This window comes from Brachyistius frenatus, unplaced genomic scaffold (assembly GCF_029030835.1).
Source record: "Brachyistius frenatus isolate BFR_SWC_R1_liver_20210118 unplaced genomic scaffold, ASM2903083v1 Contig_43, whole genome shotgun sequence".
Classification (NCBI taxonomy): Eukaryota; Metazoa; Chordata; class Actinopteri; family Embiotocidae; genus Brachyistius; species Brachyistius frenatus.
In genome coordinates, this window is record NW_027210642.1 from 1,656,177 (window position 1) to 1,676,206 (window position 20,030).

A 20,030-nucleotide genomic window follows, 5' to 3' on the forward strand; every position below is an offset into this window, starting at 1 on the left:
AAGATAACCATATCTCAACTTATTCTCTGTTCTTTACACCGTGTGAGAAGAAAAAAAAATCCGCATTTCGCATTGTTTTCACCTTACCTCCATGAAAGCCAATGTAGGAGGTCCCTCCTTCCATTCTTGGCAGTCTGGTGATGAAGTAGACCAACACCTGGCTTCCTGTTCTCTCCTGAGTTATCTTGTTGATCTCATTCATTGATGAATACCTGAAAGTGCACGGAAAATTCAGTAATGCAAAACCACACAGTGGATTGCCAGAAACAGAAAATGTTGGACCTACTTTGCAGATGCAATGAGATTGGCACTGTGTGAGGCTTCACCAAAATCACACTGAATGATGAGGACCCTGTTGCATGGTCCAGCGTTTCTGCTCCAACTTTCGGCTGTGAGGAAGTTCCTATAAGACAACAGGGATTTGAGCTTGACACTTATCATTCCTTACCTCATACTCTAAGATCATAGCCAGTTATATTCCGATAACAATTCTGTTTTTTTGACCATACCATATTTACTTACAAACCTATTCTAGCAATACAAATGTCAAACTATCTGAATAATGGTAAAACAACCAAAATAAACAGTTGTGGTAAACATACCAGTGTTTACTGATACAGTACCTATTTCATAGCTTTGCCGATTGGAGTTTAGTGTACAAGTTACTGTGTAAACCAACATGTTTCAGGTTAGCTGCCCATAACCATTATGAACTATAAAAAAAAAACATTACCCAGTCTGTCAACAAACCTGATCTTCTTCAAGAAGGAGTGCTCCGTGTCAAACTGCTGGAGTGAGAGTAGTTCAACACTATGCAACTTTTGCTCCAGTGTTTCCAAGTCAAATGCAGTCAACAGTCTGGAGAATGTGGTCACCTGTGGTTTAAAAATACAATTACACCCTGTAAGCACTTATAACCGCAGGATATATTTGGAATTGGTATGAGAACTTTAAAGTTACCTCTGTGAAGGATGAGCTGCAGTGGATTTCCTGTTTTGTGTGAGCGAGAATGTAGTCAGCCAAACAGCTGTTATTCTGCTCCTCAAAGTAGATCCGGGCCAGATATTCACTCTCCACTTTTGGAAGACCTGTGCAGTCCAACCGCACCACTGAGTCTGGTGTAGCACATTTGAGCATTATGAGTTTAGCCTCATCAAGCACTCTCCTCTCAGAATCTGAGATTTCCAAACTTTCCCTTTGCTCCTCTATTACTTGAAGAACCACAGAAGCACATGTGTCCGAGTGGTAGCCAATGAAGACATCTGGGGGTTGGTACTTGTGTGTCTGAGCCACTGCTGCATGTTGATTGTTGAGCGATACAAAAAGTTTCACCCATCTCTCCAGTTCCTCCACCATCCTCTTCTGTTCAGTCTTGAGGACAGTGTGGATGTCCAGGTAATGTTTCTCCAGCCTGTTGATGAGAGGTATCGGGAACTGTTTGTAGACTACCTCTCTTTCTTCAATGACGATTAAGCGGAAGTTTTTGTGCACCCTGCATTTCACACGATGGGTTCCCAGTCCAAGGTCCACATATTTCTGCCCTCCCAAGTAGACGTAGTATTGGTTGAGGGCATCGTAGAGGCTTTCATAGAGGTTCTGCAAGTTTAGGAGCACGACCGTCTGGCCTGTCTCCATGCATATCTTTACCCTGTTGATGTTGCGGCAGATTTGTGTGTACTCTTGGTCTTTTGGGAAGCTGGATCCAAAGATTATTTCTGGTTGACCACTTTCTGAAAAGAAGGTTTGCTGCAGGATCTGAAGGGCTGCATAGTTTTTTGTGAGCACCAGGAGATAACGACTTTCTTCTTCCTGTCCAACTGCCTGAATGTTTTCTCTCACAAACTCAATGGCACTGATGTTTTCCAGGTTCGGCACAATATGCAGCCTTTTGGTAAAGACACTAACTGCATTCACATCATCCCTGCCACTGAAATTTCTCAACACTGCCTTCACAGTCTCCTCTGCTGTGGGCTTCCGTTGAGAAGCCTTGGCCACTGCAAAGATCATCTTAATCAAGCTGTAATAGTCACGGAGACCAAAAAACCCTTTACCTTGTGTGTCGCAGATGTACAAGTAGGCTTTTGCAAAGGGTTGGAAGAAATGCCTGACCTTCTCCAAAACCATTGCATCAGATGAGCATATGCCTTTAGCACTCTCGATGAGTTCCTTCTCGTCAGGGTCACCACGGGAGACAAAAATACCTCTGTTCATCTTTGCAGGGTCGAGTGCCCAGTTGGAGATGCCAATGAATCCCACCTTTTTGTGCGGTAGTGGCTCGTCGTCAATGCATCCCTCCTCCAGCAATGGGTGAAGAGTTTTCAATGGCATCTTTGGAGAGTCCTCAGCCAGCCCGATCTCATCAAGTACCACAACTGAAATGTACTCGTCTAGGTTCTTTCCTTCTTGAAAGCGTCCACATTGCTTGAATGTATTGATGATGCCGTCCGGTGTTGAATGAGGGCTACATTGGAAGGACACCAAATGGACTTGCTTGAGCAGTTTGTAGAGGTCAGAGTGAGCAGCTTGGCCCTGCATTGCATCTGCCACCAGAGTTTTGGACAGAGATTTTGAACTTCCAGGTTTTCCAACTAAGAAGAGAGGGATTCTCAACTCAATACAGAGAACCATCATGAAGACATTCTCTTTGAGGGCATTGTTTCTTGCAATAGTATCTCCCATAGGCACACCACTCAGAAGTAGATCCTGCATGATTGAGATTTCCTGCAGTACCCTTGCTGGGCTGTATGCTGGGGGGAGCCTTTTGCTGATTTTCTGTCTGTATTTATCCTTATTTTCTAGGCAGGCATGGTAGCACACTCCAATGGCCATGACTAGGGACCAAAGGACAGGTTCCCTCAGCTCAGATTGTCTCTGATACCTTTCATTTCTGTCAGCATTCTGATTACTCTCAAATTCTTCAAGATTTGCAAAAAACCTCAAGTGGTTGTCAAAGAACCAAACAAAAGTCTGCATGCAGCGCTCTACATCTCTCAGGCTGACAAAGCTGCATTCATCGTTTCTTGTCCGCATGTACTGCTGTGAAGCTGAGAGGACGTCAGTGATGCACTTGATGTAACTTTGATTAATTGTTTTGTTTTCAACCACTCTTTGCACAATCTGCTGGATGTATATTTTCTCTGTGTGGTCATTTAACTGCCCAAAATCCCACACAAGCGGGATCATGCTTGGTGGCAATGCTTGAACTCTATACACCAACTGGCGGAGAGGAATAGACCCAAGCTTTTCATCTGTCTCTTCAGCTCGAACTCGGTAGCCAAGGCCTGCGGACTCTAACCTTCGAATCATCTCATCTGTGTGTTTTCGGTAAGGGTTGCATGCAGCAATAATCTGCAATCCACAGCTGAGTGTCAAGCTTTCCCCCTTTACCGTCTTGTCACAGAGGACCTCCTTGATACTGCTGATGGCCTCGGTAGTGTTGGCCTCATCAAAGAAGAGGACAGAGTCAAATCCATAGTCTTGTTTGTTGATAGATGCAATGTTTTCTGCCTCTCTGACTTTGGTGTAGATCATCTCTGAAGTTGTTCCTCCATGCACCTTGACCAGTTTCATGTTCTCAGTTGCCACTCCACTCCTCTGCAATTCACAAAGGAACTTGATGAGCCTTGTTTTACCACACCCTGTCTCCCCCATGATAATGACAGGGATGCCACACCTGAAGCGCATGTGGATTGCCAGCATCTTCAGTATGTTGTCAGTTGTAAGTTCATATGTTTCATCCGGGTCAAGAGGCCACTGGATGCCAAGGACATTGCAGATACGCTCTATTTTCTCTCCTCTGGGAAGACAATCAAAGTCAATGTTGAAAGGGACTCTCTGTAAGTTTAGGCCTTCATACAATGCCCTTGTCATCACATTCTTTTTGATCACCGTTTTAGAGGTGGGGTCGATGGCATCAACAGAGTTCTGCTCATTGGGTTGCAGATGAAAACCAATAAAGGTCATGGACACATGGTCATCATTAAAGAAGATGTACGGATGTGGTTCTGTTTCCCATCCTTTTCTGATCATAAAAGGAGCTAAGTCTTCATCTCGGACACCAGTTAGATCGACTTGCATCCTGCCAGAACTCTGGTCAGAGATGCTGGGCGATGGAGTGGCAAAGTCCTTTGCCATCAGAATCATGAAGTCCACCACAAAGGTTTTGAAACCAGTTAGTGTGTCTCCAGTGAAAGTGGCATCACAAAACACAGACGTCTCACAATCTTTCAGCTGAAAGTTGAGGAACCGTGCAAAGTTTCTTAGTTCTGCCCAGGATGGGTCTATAGTGCCACAGTATAGGAGAAGCATCTGAAGACATTCCACATGTGTCCCCTCAACACCCTGATAGGTGAACACATCTAGATCACTGTGGTTATGAAACCGTGTGAGATACTGGTATGGCCGCTGAAAGGCTTCACTCCTGAATTCTTCATCATCCATCAGAGGGTCATCTTTGCTCACAATGAGAGGATCTTCTCGCTCACTCATCTCTAGCACCTCTTTCGGTGGTCGGCAGAAAATATTTGGGAACACGTCTGTGAATGTGCTGTTCACTGTTTGAGCCTGTTCAGAAAATAGATATAAAATTACGTCAACTCAGCAAAGGTTTTAAATCATATGATAAATGATTAGCGCTTGTAAAAACGTCTTACCTGCCACGAAACATTTCTTGTTGACTTGACAGTGGGCTCCAAGATCTCTATGATATACAGCTGCTTGTCATTGCACTTCCACATCTTTCCCTCAGAGTCCATCAAATAGTGCAAAATCAACAGTTTGAAAAGGAACTCGTGAAGACCTTTCTGCACCTATTCAAGAAAAACAATACAATCCATTAACACAATACTGCATGTAAGCTGTCAAGACATGTCCTATTAAAAATGCTATATAACACTAAGGAAAGCACTAAGTCCTTACCGATGATGTGACGTCAAAATGGAACATCGTGAGCTCTTTCCTTTTAGGGGTGTCCAACAGCGATTGCAGGATGACATTCTCATCAACCTTCGGTTCAATCAAGCGAATGCATTTCATCGTTGATGACTTTTTGGTCGAGTCCTTCAGTTTTTCATACAGCCTCTTGATGTAGAGAGATTTACCTGCAAATAAAAAAGGTCATTATGGAAGAACAATAATTTTCAGGGTAAAATATTGCCCATTAGTGAAATATATCACTTTGAAAGAATTTGTATACACACCAACACCAGCCCTTTTGGATGAGACGACACCAACGCAGAGTCTGTCTTTAAATGCAGCTGCAGCGCTGCACTGATCTTCTGGGACAGCATAGTGTTTGTGGAGGTACATCTGAATCTTCGCCAATGTCTCCTGAGGAACCATGTGCAATTTGTACTGGCTGAAAGCTGATGGAAGGTAGGCATGTTCTCTCTCTGAGCTGCAAATGATAACAAGTCTGTAGTCTTTCCTACTCTGCATTTTCATTCGCTGAAAAAAGTTCTCAACTTTAGAGCTCACATCATAAGAGAGGAGATCTCCGTACAGTAGAGAGTATATCTTCTGCCCTGCGTAGCCAGAGCTAAGACAGCGTCTGAGGAATAGCTCCACATGTTCGTATGGTGTCGAGGAGTTGCACAGGAGGACTTCATCATAGGTGGGAAGATTCACATCTTCGCTGCTCATGTAAATGGAGATGCAAGACGTCAAGACCTCATCATGCGGGCAAACAATGAGGTTTGGGTTTCCAGCAGCCAGACCTTTAGGTAGCTCTCTCGTTATGAAGTTCTCACCAAAGTCATCCGAAATGTCTACGTCACTCTCATCCTCTTCATTCACATTAGTTTTGTCGGCCAGTATTTCCAGCAGTCTTCCAAGACTTCTTATATCAAGAATGTGCAACAGAAAATTCTTCATGTCTTTCATATAAGCATTCCATATGTGGTCAAATGCTCGCAACCCATTTTCTTGTTCCACATGACTTGGTAGAGGATCCAATTCGCTGGTGAAGTCTGGGTCTTCCAGCTCACTTCCCGGCACTGCAACAAAAGTCTGAAAGTCAATGTCCTCGTTTTGCTCCTGTGGTTTGGTGATGATTTCGTACTGAAGTGCATGCCAGACTTCCCTCAAGTCTGAGGAGGTGCAATTGGGCTTGATGAAGGACAGCATCATGAGAACTTGATCCTCCACACTGGCCACCTTTTGCTGAGACAGCTTGCTGCATAGGTAGACAATCTGTTCTGCTGTGTAGTAGTTCAGATAGTAATGCTGGGATCTCTGTTTGTCCACAAAATCCATCCAGTAGTCCAAACATTTCTCCATTTTTCTACAGAGTTCAGGAAGTTGCTCTTCAATACTGCCCTCCACGATAACACTGGCAACGCTGTCCAAGTTGAAGTCCATCATAATGCTGTGTTGCTGACTACTTGAACAGCAGTGGATTTGCACTTCCCAGTGTCTGAACAGAGGATTCCCAGCAGTGTAAAGAGCAATGAATGCCTCCGCTAGTCTTTGAACACTGTCAAAAACCTGGAAAACAGAAACAAACAGTATTTCATTTCACAATTACTATGCTTACTGAAACACTCAAAACTGGAAATGGTTTGATATCTAAGCCCTGATTTATGCTTTACCACAATTTTATTGCCGTTTTACATAATTCCTTGAACTTCCTGGCTTTGTGTTTGTCTTGATGTGCAGTGTAAAGTGTGGGGACTTATTAACAGAGGTGTGTATCTACATGTACAGTCAATTCAATTCGCAACAGGTAAACAGGTAGACTTTCATCAAATTTTAGCTACATCTCAAGGATAATTAAAGCAATTAGGTAGTACCTGACCTCAATTTAGTAAGCCACAACAAAAGGTCTGAATACTTGTGTAAATAAATATCTAAACTTATCAAAAATAGTAAAAAAAAAAAATTAAATTTAAATTAAAAAAAAAAAAAAGACTTAGATTTTTGGGTAAATTTGCAAAATAGTCTCAAACTGATTTTGACATTTCTTATTATAGGTTATTGTGCATTGATTGTATAGTGTAAATAATTGTAATACTTAACTAATTCTACAACACAACAAAGTGTGCAGAAAGTGAAGGGATCTGAATACTTTCTGAACCACTTGTACATGAAAAAAATATACCTCTGCAAAGCGATCAACATCATTCTGCCCTTGATCCGCTTTGCCAGACATGAGCATGAGTTTGTTTTGAAGCTCTCTCAGGTCCTCCAGAGAATAGTAGCGCATCTGGCAACCCTCATCATGCTCCTCGGGAATCTGCAGCTTCAGGACGGTGTCAAGACTCAACTAGATTGAAATACAGAACACACATCATACATCATTTTGTAGGACCTTTGTTGTCAGAGTTAACGTCTGTTCTGCATTGACATAAGGATACAATAATCTTCGAATCGTTATTTACCTTTTGTGCAGTTTGTGCACTGATCAGGTAGATACCCTTGTTGTTGACGGCTGACGCTAACGAGAGAGACGACAGCTCCACTGAACCATGACTGTCCTTCACAGTCTTCAACCATTCCAAATGACGTGCACTGTCCCGCTGCAAGAGAACACACTCTTCTTAATTGTGCTGTAAAATACTCATTTCTTAGGGTTAACGCAAGTCGGCAAAATGTTATCAATACAGTGTGTTCCAGGTGGAAGCACAATGAGCTGCAAAAAGCGTGCGCTACCCCGGAAGTTGCACATAAAAGTGTGTGGATAAGTGTGTATGATACTTCAGTCATATGAATGTTCGTTGTTTATTTAGTATTTATTTCATTGATTACATATATATATATATTTCCGGGGGGAATCCTCAGCAGACCAACAAAACATTAGCATTTTTTTGTGAATGACAGTAAAATAATCTCAACTTCTGCAGTCGTCCTGCTAATAACACTCTCTAAGAGCCCAGAAGAATGTTGTAAAGTAGAGAACCCCAAACATTGTCAGTGATTACCATTTATATTGTCTGCAATGACACAGCGGCCTAAACTAATCAATTCACAGCATCAACGATATTATCTTCAAATCAAAGGCTGACTTGTGATAATTTTATTGGAATCCTGATGATGATTTTATTCGCAGTACTAGGCGGTACTCTTACCAGTTTTTTTGGGAGGTTGCCGTCATTCTCCAAAGCTCTCCACAGCTTTTTGAGCACTTCTTTGAAGGCATGAAAACCGGAGTCTAGTTTGAGCTCATAAAGCATTGCAGAGTAGCCGCGGACCGCGTCATGGAAGCAAGCGACACGATCCACATCCATGTCATTCTCTCCCGCAGAGATGGAAGCCAGATCGACAAACACCTTCAACTCGTTGATATCTAAAGAGAATCATTCAGAATATTATTTTTTTTTAACTACCATTAAATTAAATACGTGCTGAGACTAGATAATTACTGTACTTACCTTCAAGGGCATCCTTCACCCATTTTACAAAGCGTCCTCTGAGTCCCAGCTCCTGCAGACACAGTCTTCGGGGCTCGGTGATGTCCACCAGAACCATCTTTGCCTGCATCAAGTCATTGTCAATCCGATTGAGCTGCTCTTTCTGAAAGTCTGCATGATTCTGAGGAGAGTAAAGTCAAGTTAACTTTGCCGAAACAAATTTGAGAGATAATTATCATGATTGTCATCCATGAGGGTTTACTGTGATGTCTAAATTGTAATAATATTGGCCACTTACAACTTCTGTGAGCGTCTCCAGCACACTGAAGTCCCCCTGAAGACAAAGCGTCTCTTTGACCGTCATGATAATTTGAGCTGACACCACAGCGAGATGAAGTTCGTGATACTGCTCGATCTGTTGGACTCTGCTGTGGATCCACTGTTTGTCGGTAGATTTATCAACTTTGCACATGATGTCCAGGTCCAGTGCGAGGTCGTCATACTTGCCCTTAAAAGCTCCGAAGAGCAGATTGACCTCTTCAAGCCTTATGCTGCCATTCTTCAGACGAATGTAGATGTCTTTGTACTCGGTAAAACTATCCATGAAAATGTCCTCATTTATCATTGCTGGTGTTGCCATGATTTGAGCTACTTCGTGCTCAACAGGATCCTCGTTTTCCATCTCTTCAGCGGCCAGGAGTTTGGCCTGTTTCTCCCAACACGTTCTGAATACATAACTGTCTCTGAAGGTGTACAGGACCTCTGCCATCTTTCTGACTTCTTTATCCAGATCGAAGTAGGTGACAACACCAACCCTCGGAGAGGCTAGTTGATCAAATTGATGAACCTCCATGAAATGATGCAAGGTCATGCTCTCAATGTTTACTTGCTGTTTGTCTTCCATGTCAGCAACATCAACTATCATGGAAATTGAAGAGGCATGTGTTGAGTTTGCAGCAACCGTATAATGAAAACCACAGTGACAAAGTCTCCTGACATGTTCAACATACCTGTCATGTGTTCCTCAAGTTTGTGGCTCATTGTTAAGAGGACATCCACGAGCTCCTTTTCATGGTAAACAGCTTTGACTTCGTCCTGTCTGCACTGTAACAGCCTCTTCATTTTGGCATTGTCCTTGTATTGTTCATTCTCAGAGAGGCAGTCTGGTAATAACACACACAAACATCTTAATATTATGTTCACCGTTATACCAGTGTAAACCATTACATTTTAGTCACAGCTGACTATTATACTGTGATTACCGATCTTCAGCAGTTCTAAGAAGGCGCCTCGCCGCTCCAAAATGATGCTGAGCAGGCTGATTTTAATGTTCCCTTGGACGAGTTGATTGTTCATGGCAGTGAACGATGATATGGCTATGGCGATTCTGTCTCTGGCATCTTGAGTGAGTTTCTCAATCAGCTGTTCGTCTGCACCTGCAGAAACAGAATTTACATTTCAGTGATTTATTTAAAACCACAGTACTGATTTACTTGGGTCAAAACGTGCCTGGTTACCTACTAATGGAGGTTTTTTTTTCTCCTATAAATTAGAGATCACAACCAGGTGTAGCTTTTACCATTACTTTCCACATTCCTACACCACCAATTGTTTCTGTCAGGGTGTTAAACATTTAGTGATTTAGTTTAAACTGAGGAGATACCGTGTAGTTTGAAAATGTCTTTGGCAGCTGTCCAGGAAAGGAGGTGCCGAAGGACCACCTCTTCGTCTTCATGATAATTTCCTTGACTGTTCCTTGGCCAGGATTTTTGGATAATGGCAGAGATGAGTTTCGGGAACCTCCAGTTGATCTTAAACCTCTCAAAAAGCTTGCCCTCCGACTTGGTCTGCATACAGATGACGTAGAATTAAAAAAAAAAACATGATGGTTAATCTTTAAAATAGATGCAGTGAACCTGTGACCTGTACAGAACCTTTTATTTCTACCAAAACATTCTTGTGAACACACTTTCTGATTTGTTGACCTCTTTTTTGGGGGATATAAGGTGGTATTGTTGTTAAATATGACTAGAACTGCCAAAAACTATGCCACAAATGTATGTAAATGTTAAAACAGAATGAAAAGTCTTCATACCTGGCACAAAGAAGTAACAGCCTCAAGAGCACACCTCTCAATACTAGCAGCAACATGTGGATGGGAGGCATTAAGTTCCTCTATCTTTGCACAGTAGAACTCAATTTGATCCAGAGCAGATTCCTAAAACGACACAGTCACATATGTAAATAAATGACCAAAAATCCAAACTGAAATCTCGAAAATATGTATCACCTACCTGTTTGTACTTGCCCTCAAAATCCATAGTGAATGTCTGCCTCCAGTCTTTCGTGCAGTCTTCATCTTTAAAATTGATGGACATTATGTTGTTCCACATCTGTAACACACGTCAACATTTCAATTTAAGTCTTATTTTTCCAACACTCTCGACCCACGAGTGGTATCTGTCTGTATATTTTGTGTTTAATTTGAACAAATTAAACTGCTCACTTCAATCTCTTCTGTTGCCTTAACTTGGTAGAAGGATGTCAGACCCCGGCTGAGCAAACCCTGTCGAAAGGACCGAGTCATCCATTCTCTCATTACGACCATCGCCCGAGAGATCACCAGGTCTTTTGCATATTGTTTCTCTCCATTTCCTTCTTGAGTCTCCTATACGTAAAGTATTAGTACAGTACTTCAAGATCAGCAAGGATTAATTGTCAGTTGTCAGTTGCTTCACAACATGTGCATACTTCACATACCTGTTGCTTTTTACACTGAACAAAGTCTGACACTGATGCGACCAAATTCATGCAGGCAACAGGAATGTTAGGGTAGTTCTGGGTGAATGATTGCAGTTTGACACCTCTGCAGATCTTCTCCAACAGTCTCACTGCTGTTGCCAGGCACTCTTTCCTGTAAAGCTCTGTAAAATAACTATGCAAAACAAAAAAACAATGAAGGATACAAACATAAATACTTCCATATGTATAAATTTGCTTCCACGTTGAAATATTCAAGGACAGTCACAGAAACAAACTCACAACACCTGACGTTAAAAGTATTAACATAGAAAGTTCATCTTGGTGCTTCTGCAATAAAAGTTGTTTAAAATAGCAAATATATTTGCGGCCATCTGAGCGCCCATTGTTTGTCTTAAGATGAGGTGTAATCAGGCATATTGTTGCCAAAGTGTTGTATTGTGGCAACTAAAAGGGATTGCACAATTGACCAAAACAAATCCTGTCTTAACTCAGTATTTTACTGTTATTTTATAGGTGTATCATTCATTTAATCTCTAACCTGCCTTAGATAGATGGTAGATGATTAGTTTGTTTCACGTTATGCCCAAAACACACCTTTGACTAATTAAGAGGCAACCCATTTGAACCATGTACCTTCCTTCCTTTACAGCTATCTAAATGACAGGGCAGTGCAACACAAAAAAAAAAACATGTAAAATGCATTGTGGTGTATTCAATGATAATTTCAACAGATAAGTACAACTTATATGTTTTCAGACTTCATGTCTATGCTGTTCAATCAAAAAAATGTAAATTACCTGTATTTTTCCTCAATGAGATTCCCTTGAATATGTGAGAGAATGTCAGTCACTTCCTGAAGAAAAAAAAAAGAAAATCATGAACATTAATTCATTTCATAACATCATCACTAACAATTCTTGCTTCTCACTGGCTGCAGTTGCAGATTTATCTCTAATAACTGGACAGTATGACCAATGATGCAACTATTTCCAGTTACAAAATAATGCTGACAGTCTATAATATGAAGAAATATGTGTTAGATGCCACTCACCTGAGCGTGGCTCGCAGAAATATCCTGAGGAGTCTTAATGGTGAAAACTTGGAGCATATCCAAAAGCTCATTGTTAATGTTGATGCTACACTCCATCAGATCACTCAGTGACATGAGGTATAAGCAGGATCGAGCTGAGAGTGCATCCACCTCCATCAAGTGACTGCGGTTTTTCATCACATTTATCAATGCTCTGAAAATACAAAAGCAATCAAAAGATGTTCAGTAATACAGATCTATTTTCAAATAAATGCTGATGTTTGTGGGCAAAGGCAGGTGGAATCTTACTTCTTGTGTTGACTGCTCATGTGTGATGAGCTGCCTATTTCAATGTCTTGCAAACCTGCCCAGGATGAGCTGGACTTCATGTTTCCAGAAGTTGGTACTTCGAAGGGCTTTGTGGTGCCTTTGAGGAGGTGGAGAAGTGGCAACACCATAAGCCAATGAGGCATTCCTGCTGCTTTCACAGTCTTTATCAGATACAGCAGCTTTTCTGGCAAACTACATCAAAAACAATTTGGGCATTTGAACAGAACATTTATTATTAGAGCAAATATAAACAGTAAAGTTATTACTCTTGAGTGAGTATATGATGAGAGGGATTACAATGTAATTATAATGTGTGATTCCAAGATGAGGTACTTACTGTTTGAGAATAGACACATCCTGAGAAAACTGTGTCCAGAACTGAAGGAACTCCTCCTTCTCGAGTTTGGGTAAACACAGCATAGGACAGAGCCGACCGAGCTCACCCTCATCAAGTCTGATGCCATGCTGTTTGCATGCATGAAGCATGATCACAGCCGCTCTCATGCGGTCCTGAATGTAGAGACTCTTTCCGTCTCCATCCTTCAGAAGCTGAGGAATCACGTTTGTCAGCATGAATGTTTTCAGCATCCTCTTCACCTGAGAAATTAGAGACGCAGACAGGTGAGCTGAATCAACCGTACCTGAGGGTGTCTAGACGTTGTACACAAAGATTGTGAACTTACATCATTTTCTCCGTATTGTAAGGAGGACCACTTCTTTTGTTTATCTTCAAACACATAAGGGTCCTTATAAACCTCATAGAACTGATTTAGTTGCATCAGAAAACTTCTCAAGTTGGTTTCAGTCCAGCTCCTGAGAAGATCAAATATGCCCTCCAGCATTATATTCCCCGCGATCTCTCTGCCTTGAATCAGACTCTTCCTTTGATCAGGCCAGATTGTTTCCTTGATGCGTTTGAGCACACCTTTTGATGGCTCAGCACAGATGATGTCATCATACTGATGCCAGTCCCCTTTCATAAAAAGGATACAAGACAAATTTAACAGTGAGCAACACAAATGTTAAATAAAATAGTAAAAAGAGTAGTATGCAGACAAATATAAATAGAGATTGACCAAATAAAAGTTTACCGTCATTGACAAGTTGCGGTTTCACAAACAAACATCTGTTGGTTGTCTGGTGTGTAGAATCCAGCTTGTATATGTACTCATACTCATACACCTGCTTTTTATTCCTATACACCACATATTTGTACGGTATGGACTCAGATACAGCTTTATTTCTGAAGGTCGTCACACTGCCTTCGACCAGAAACCCATGTTCTCCAAGATTCCTGCGTGAAAAGGAGAAAAAAATTCAAATGTATGTGGTGCAAAATCAGTGACACAGGAGCCCTCCTTGTCCACATCACACATCAAAAGCTACAGCAATGTTTCTATTTACGACCAGGTGAGGCAGCTTAACTCCGAGTTGGGGATTGTAGATGTAGTCAGAGATAATTTGTCATCCAACAAGTAGCATAGCATGTGTTTATACTTTACAAATATAGTACCAGGCAAAAGTTTGAGGCACTTTGCACGTTCAGATTGTGATCCGTCACAGAATACTATCAGTGATTGGCCCCACATTCATTCTGTAGCATGATAATGACCCAAGACATACAGCCAGAATCATACAGAAACTGTCCTCCGTGACAAGGAAAACGCAGAGCCCTGATAACAAGATTATCGAGTCACTGTGGGATCACGTCAAGAGGCAGCCGAACTCCACAGAAGATGCTCAGAACAACCCAACAAACCAGGACCTTACAAAACTTTGTGCACGAGTGAGTCCCTTGAAGACTTAGTGCGGTTTTAAAGGCAAAAGGATGCTAAACCAAATATTGATTTCATTTGTTGTTGTTGTTTTTTTTGTTTTTTATATGTTGCACTTCATATGAAGTTGTGATAAATAAAAGTACCCTGAAGGTATTTTAATGCTTTAACCATTACATAGTAGTGTATATAAAAATGCATAAATAATATGGTAAATGGTCTGCACTTATATAGCGCGTTATCACCTGTCTCAAAGTGTTTTACAGTTTTCCTCCCAATCAAACTCGCATTCACACACCAATGGCGGCAGAGCTGCCATGCAAGGAGCTCGCCTGCCCTTGGGCCACTCTCTAAAACAAGAGAAACCAGGAAACCTCCAACTTTATGATTAGTTAGCAACCTGTGCTAATCAATGAGGCACAGCAAACCCTTAATATGAAATAAAATCTGAAGTTTACAGTTAAACAAGCACAAGCTGTACAACGTTGTTGTCCAAATGACAAGTGAGGTTTTTTTTGTTGTTTTATTTGATTTGATCATTTGATGTTTCCCCAGAAGAAGAGACCATCTAAACCTTGCTGACTATTAATTCAAGATTAAGTACCTGCTCACAAACAGCTCAACTAAATTGTCGTTCCATTCCCCAATGCAGGAGCCCGCCCTGACGAAGACACGGTCTTCATCTGGATCAAATTTGAAATCCTTCGAAAGAACAGCATGGAAGTGAATTGTGAGTCTGTCACGTGCAGCGATGGTGTTGTTCTTGGTTGGCCTAAAAGAAAAAAGGAATGAATACAAAAGTTGTGTTTTATATATAATGCACAGAAAAAAGGTTGAAAATGATGTAAAAGCAATGTAGACAATGATCTGAGAAAATATGATCACCTTTTGGGGGGCGAGCCTGTTTGTGTGTTGGATTGTGTGTTGGATTTTGTGTTGTCTTTACTGCCATCTTTACTTCCCTTGTCATCATCTGAGGTCTGAGTCAAGTCTCGCCCGCTGTCAGACTGCTGAACCGCCATGTTCTCCTCTTTCACCTTTGGAGCCACACTGGAGCCAGTGCTGTCAGCCTGTAGCATTAAATGTGCACGCTAAATATCCACCTTCGACTCAAGTAAATCATCTCTGTATTAGAAGAACAACATGTTGGCTAATGTTTAGCAATAATCCTTATTATATATAAATATTAGTCAGCGTTACCTTTGAAGGTGTTTGAGGGCCAAAAACCATCTTTTGTCCAGCTTCTGCAGTCGCCTTCTGTGTCTGGTCCTGTTGGTTTTTTCCCTTCTGCTTGGTTTGTCCCGTCTGTTTTGCACTTGGATCCATTTTGGCGTCCTGTTGCGGCGTTGTTTGTTTGGCGTTGTCTGCTTCTTTTTTGTTCTTGGAGTTCTTCCTCTCAGTCTTTTGATCTTTCGGGTTAGCGGTCATTGCCCCCTTATCTGATTCTGACAGAGGAGTTGCACTCTTGTTGTCCTCTGGGGTGGGACGCTGAGTCGGAGTGTCAGCTGGTTCTGTCTCGAGTGTCTGATCCTGGGTGGATTTCTGTGCGTTTCCTTCTCCCTCCTTAGGTTTACCCGTGGCCTCCTCAGACCGCCCTGCTGTACTCGTCTCTACTGCGGCGGTTGTCTTTTCACTCTGATTGACTTCTGTGTCTTCAGACGAGGCAGCAGCACTGTTAGCCCTTAGAGAACTGGGCTGGCTTTCCATGGAGGAGAACCCATCTTGGAGTGAGTCTGGTGTTTCGTCTATCGCATTATCTGAGCTTTCACTGCCAGAGGAGTCTTGTCTGCCCTGTGTCTTCCTCTCCGGCTTATCATCCAGAGAAACATGTGACTGGTTAGACTGGTTCTGATCTTGGTCCAACGACACGTTGCCATCTTTCTTCTTTTTATTCTTCTTCCTCTTTTTTTTCTGTAAAGGCAAGAAAAGAAGACCGGAGGAGGCGCGCATGACATCAAGCCCATCACTATGACAATTGACTATTAGATGTTTTGGAAAAATTTCATAACGGTGTCTATTAAACTTTGCAATCATTTTGGAGGATGTACTACTACTTTTTGGTCTTAATATATTACTTTGCATTATACGTAGAGGTGTTTCTGTTGTTTAGTCGACGCAGTAAAGCAAATGTAAGGGCAGTCTCTAAAATGACCTTACAGAAGAATACACACCGCCCTTAAACAATTTTAAAGTAACTGATGATTATAACCTTCATGTAGGTAAAAATGAATTGCAGCACTCATCTATTAGACTGAATTAGTGCCGATAGCAAAGTCATTGTAGATCAGGAGTAAGCAAGCAAAATAAAAGTTGGTGATTACACATAAACTTATATGAAGTTGTCCACGCAAAAAAATGAAAAGCAGGACAAGACAGTGATAGTCCTCCTCACCTTTTTCTTTGGATGGCTGAAGGCCTCATCATTTTGTCGTTTGGGGGATCTATTGGATTCTTTGTCGTCCTCAGAAGGGACGTTCTTCTGAGACACTGATTTCTCCAAGTCTGCTACCAAGGATTTAGGCTGATCTCCTGCATCTGGAGTAAAGATAAAGTAAAGGTGGTTAAGAGTGCATCCAAAGACGTATAAAGACCGCTGTGACAGATTTCAGCTGATTCCCAGAACTGAGGGAGTTGTCAACATTAGTGTACCGTGCTGCTGTAGATTCATTTGCATTTGAGCTAAAGCCTACTCACATCACCTGACCAGCGGAAGATATGCAGGAGGAAGCACTCAACACTAAAGATTTGTAAAGAATATATTTTTGACATCAATCTCCAAGTTAACGAACACAATCAAATAACAACCCATCTGGGCCTTTTAGTTGTTTTGTTTGTTTTACTTTGATTTTAAATATAAATTACAAACAACGCACATTTGCTTGCTCACTAAATCAGTTTTTTTTTACATAGTACATCCTGAAACTTCATCATCCTCGGAGTGTGAAAATGCTGTTTAATACCTTTTTACTTTCTGGCACAATGTGTACAGATAATACAGAAATACAGACATCATACACTTGACAGACATGTATTTGTACCTTGTAATTTTAATTTGATAATTGCGACATAATTCATGTAAATGCTCATGTCATGACAGATAGATAGATTACTTTACAAACGTACTTCCCTTATTTACATGTTTTTAGCATTATTCACTCAGGGAGAAGTGGCATTTAATTATGTCTCCAGATTTCTATGTTCAAACCAAAACACGACCATGAATCAATTTCTGTAAGCAGCTATATAACATTAAAGAACATGTCAGGACTTGTCTTCCTTACCGTGGGTGTTTGCAGCTTGGACAGACAGCTTCCGGCCACAGTGACTGCAGAATTTGGCTTCTTTCTCCAAAATATTATGGGCACACTCTGGGCACTTCATCTTCAGGCTTCAGTGATCTCTGCAAAGGAAGAGAACAAGTCTGAATCCTTTCACTTTCACTTATGCCAATCCAGTTCTCGTGAAACTGCGCAACAATCCCCCGGAACAAAGTAGGTCTCCCCCCTTCCTCTGAACTTTGAACAGTCTTACTCAACAAACCGGCATGCAAACATTTTATTCAGTGCCCCAATTGGGAATAACTTTGCTTGTGTACCAGTGACTGTAGGCCCACATTCAGTCCGGCAAAAAAAAAAAAAAACCATCCAGTTATAAACTGGCTTCAGCCAAAGAGGGGAGAAAAATGAAGAGCTCTCACACCACACTAGAATATTACTCCCACCCCCCACAAAAATGATTCTACACTCAGGATTGAGAAAGATAACACTGATTAAAAGTAGGTCAAAAGAAGAAACATGTCCAGCTTCTCTTTTGTAGAAAGCATGAATTATATAGTTGCCTTTACATAAAATAGTCACTGACAAAAGATGCTGCTGCACCAAATTACACCGGAAGGTGCTGTTAACATGCGGGACTCATAATGAGACAGGGTGACTTTCTTTCTTTTCCCATCATCTAGACAGATGGCAGACATCACTTGCTCAGAAGCTGAAAACTTTTAAAACAATATAAGAAAGTAGTCACTCTAAACCCCAAAATAATGTGAAGTCATGAATTCAAACAGGAGTTAAAATGATGATAATGGTTACAATAATGACATACTAATATATTATTCTTCGTTTAGTTTTGTTGTATTGGATGAAGCGTGTCAAATTGATTGGTGTGTTATACGTGTTGAGATTCATAAGTGGAAATGATATAAGATTCCGTGAGTCACATGCAGTGGTTCAGTTTCATTTGTTGATGATTCAGCTGGCGTCACTGCTGGCAACACCACGAGGCACCAATTAACTTTGGGAACTTTGAACCCGTGTTGAATCAGTTTTATGACTCGGTTATATGACTCAAGAGTTTAGCACTTCATTTTCGTACAGGCAAACAGAAATAATCATCAGGGCCAGTGCAAAAGGACATCGACGTGTTTAAAGTCTGTGACTCCCAGATCAATATTTTTTTTTTGTGTGTGTTTGATAATTTTTCTGTTAAAAAAAAAAAAAAAAAAGGTTTTATATGTCTGCAAATGATTACTGTGATTAAATTAGTATAGGAAAAACAAATGAAAATAAACTGAACATGTATGTATGTATATATTCATTTCCTCGTTGCTGGGAAAATTGGCAAACAAGAAGATCATTTATCAACTACAGAGTGAGTCCTCTTCTTCGTGAAAATATCTCTGCCTGTATAGTTCGGCCAATCACGCGCTTTCGGAAGGGAAATCCTGTTTTGTTTTGTTTTTTAGGTCACTTCCTGCTTCGATCCAATCCCATAACCTCATTTGACAGCCAAACTTAAGGACGCAAACAAAACGAGCGCTTGAGCGGCGGCGAATATCACGGCGGCGTCACGACGCATTTATCAAACACAGGAAAAAAAAACACACACACACAAAAAAACCCGTAAAAGACACACGAAAACCGGCGGTCTCGCTCAAATTAAGCGGCGGGTATGCTAACTCGGCGTGTAAAGCACGTTGCGCAGCAAACATTAGCTCCAGTACAGAAACAACAACAACAACAAAAACGTCGACAATAATGTGTGCGGATGCGACAACAAATGCCGCCCGAACTACCTCGGGAGGTGTTGACTGCATTTTGAGGCAGACTCAAAATCAGACGCGTCCCGTGACAGCGACGTCTGATAGCTCGTCCGGCTAATAAAATTAGTTTATTCCCACTTTTGTCATAGCGTGAAATCCTGACGTTATCACCTCCTCCACCTCCTTCTCCACCTCCCTCCGGCTTTACAAAACACCGACAAACATCTCGAGCGCGTTTACCTGAGCAGACAGCGGAGCGTCCTCTTCCTCTCTTCCGCCGAAGGAAGAAAAAAAAAAGAAGCCCGCAACTCGTCTCCTCCGGGTCCCGCCTGCTGCTGTGCCCGACCGGCGGAGAGTCGCATCCAAGCTGCTATCGTTTCATTTCCGCATCTCCCAAACTTTCGTTTTGTCAGAAATGGGCGTCAGCTAAATAAACGTTTTTTTTTTTAACTTTCATAATTACTCGTATGACTAATTTTTCAAGGGGGAGGAAGTTTTCATTCGCAGCTGTAACTGAAAAGGACTCCTGTTAAACAAGTGGTCGCTTAATTCTGCAACAATCAGTGTTTACATTTTGTTGTTGTTGTTGTTGTTGAAGAACTGACATACTGTTTACCTTTACTGTGGCACAATCTGTGGAACATTTGTTTTCCTTGTAATAAAAGGTCCCGCAGCAGAAACATCACTGGACATGATTCATTATCCACCTGAGGGGGTTTATGAATGGTCTGATTTTCTTCTTTGTAGAT

At 41.4% G+C, this 20,030-nt stretch overlaps 1 protein-coding gene across 1 annotated transcript in view; it reads right to left on the bottom strand.

The window, feature by feature from the left end:
* Positions 1-19,693, bottom strand: part of rnf213a (ring finger protein 213a) — a 33,655-nt gene extending 13,962 nt beyond the window's left edge. Inside the window, exons 1-31 of the mRNA XM_069702850.1 lie at positions 19,522-19,693; positions 17,525-17,643; positions 16,636-16,778; positions 15,444-16,154; positions 15,129-15,313; positions 14,848-15,015; positions 13,560-13,762; positions 13,152-13,441; positions 12,806-13,065; positions 12,448-12,660; positions 12,160-12,352; positions 11,906-11,961; positions 11,106-11,280; positions 10,852-11,013; positions 10,640-10,738; positions 10,441-10,563; positions 10,009-10,192; positions 9,608-9,781; positions 9,356-9,508; positions 8,644-9,263; positions 8,367-8,526; positions 8,064-8,281; positions 7,377-7,514; positions 7,097-7,261; positions 5,199-6,483; positions 4,918-5,099; positions 4,653-4,808; positions 961-4,563; positions 751-875; positions 287-403; positions 88-212 (exon numbers count right to left, since the gene is read on the bottom strand). Coding sequence (XP_069558951.1) covers positions 88-212; positions 287-403; positions 751-875; positions 961-4,563; positions 4,653-4,808; positions 4,918-5,099; positions 5,199-6,483; positions 7,097-7,261; positions 7,377-7,514; positions 8,064-8,281; positions 8,367-8,526; positions 8,644-9,263; positions 9,356-9,508; positions 9,608-9,781; positions 10,009-10,192; positions 10,441-10,563; positions 10,640-10,738; positions 10,852-11,013; positions 11,106-11,280; positions 11,906-11,961; positions 12,160-12,352; positions 12,448-12,660; positions 12,806-13,065; positions 13,152-13,441; positions 13,560-13,762; positions 14,848-15,015; positions 15,129-15,313; positions 15,444-16,154; positions 16,636-16,778; positions 17,525-17,624 — 10,486 coding nt within the window. The 5' untranslated portion in view covers positions 17,625-17,643; positions 19,522-19,693. The remainder of the gene's footprint in view (positions 1-87; positions 213-286; positions 404-750; positions 876-960; positions 4,564-4,652; positions 4,809-4,917; positions 5,100-5,198; positions 6,484-7,096; positions 7,262-7,376; positions 7,515-8,063; positions 8,282-8,366; positions 8,527-8,643; positions 9,264-9,355; positions 9,509-9,607; positions 9,782-10,008; positions 10,193-10,440; positions 10,564-10,639; positions 10,739-10,851; positions 11,014-11,105; positions 11,281-11,905; positions 11,962-12,159; positions 12,353-12,447; positions 12,661-12,805; positions 13,066-13,151; positions 13,442-13,559; positions 13,763-14,847; positions 15,016-15,128; positions 15,314-15,443; positions 16,155-16,635; positions 16,779-17,524; positions 17,644-19,521) is intronic.
* Between the last annotated feature and the right edge of the window lie 337 nt (positions 19,694-20,030).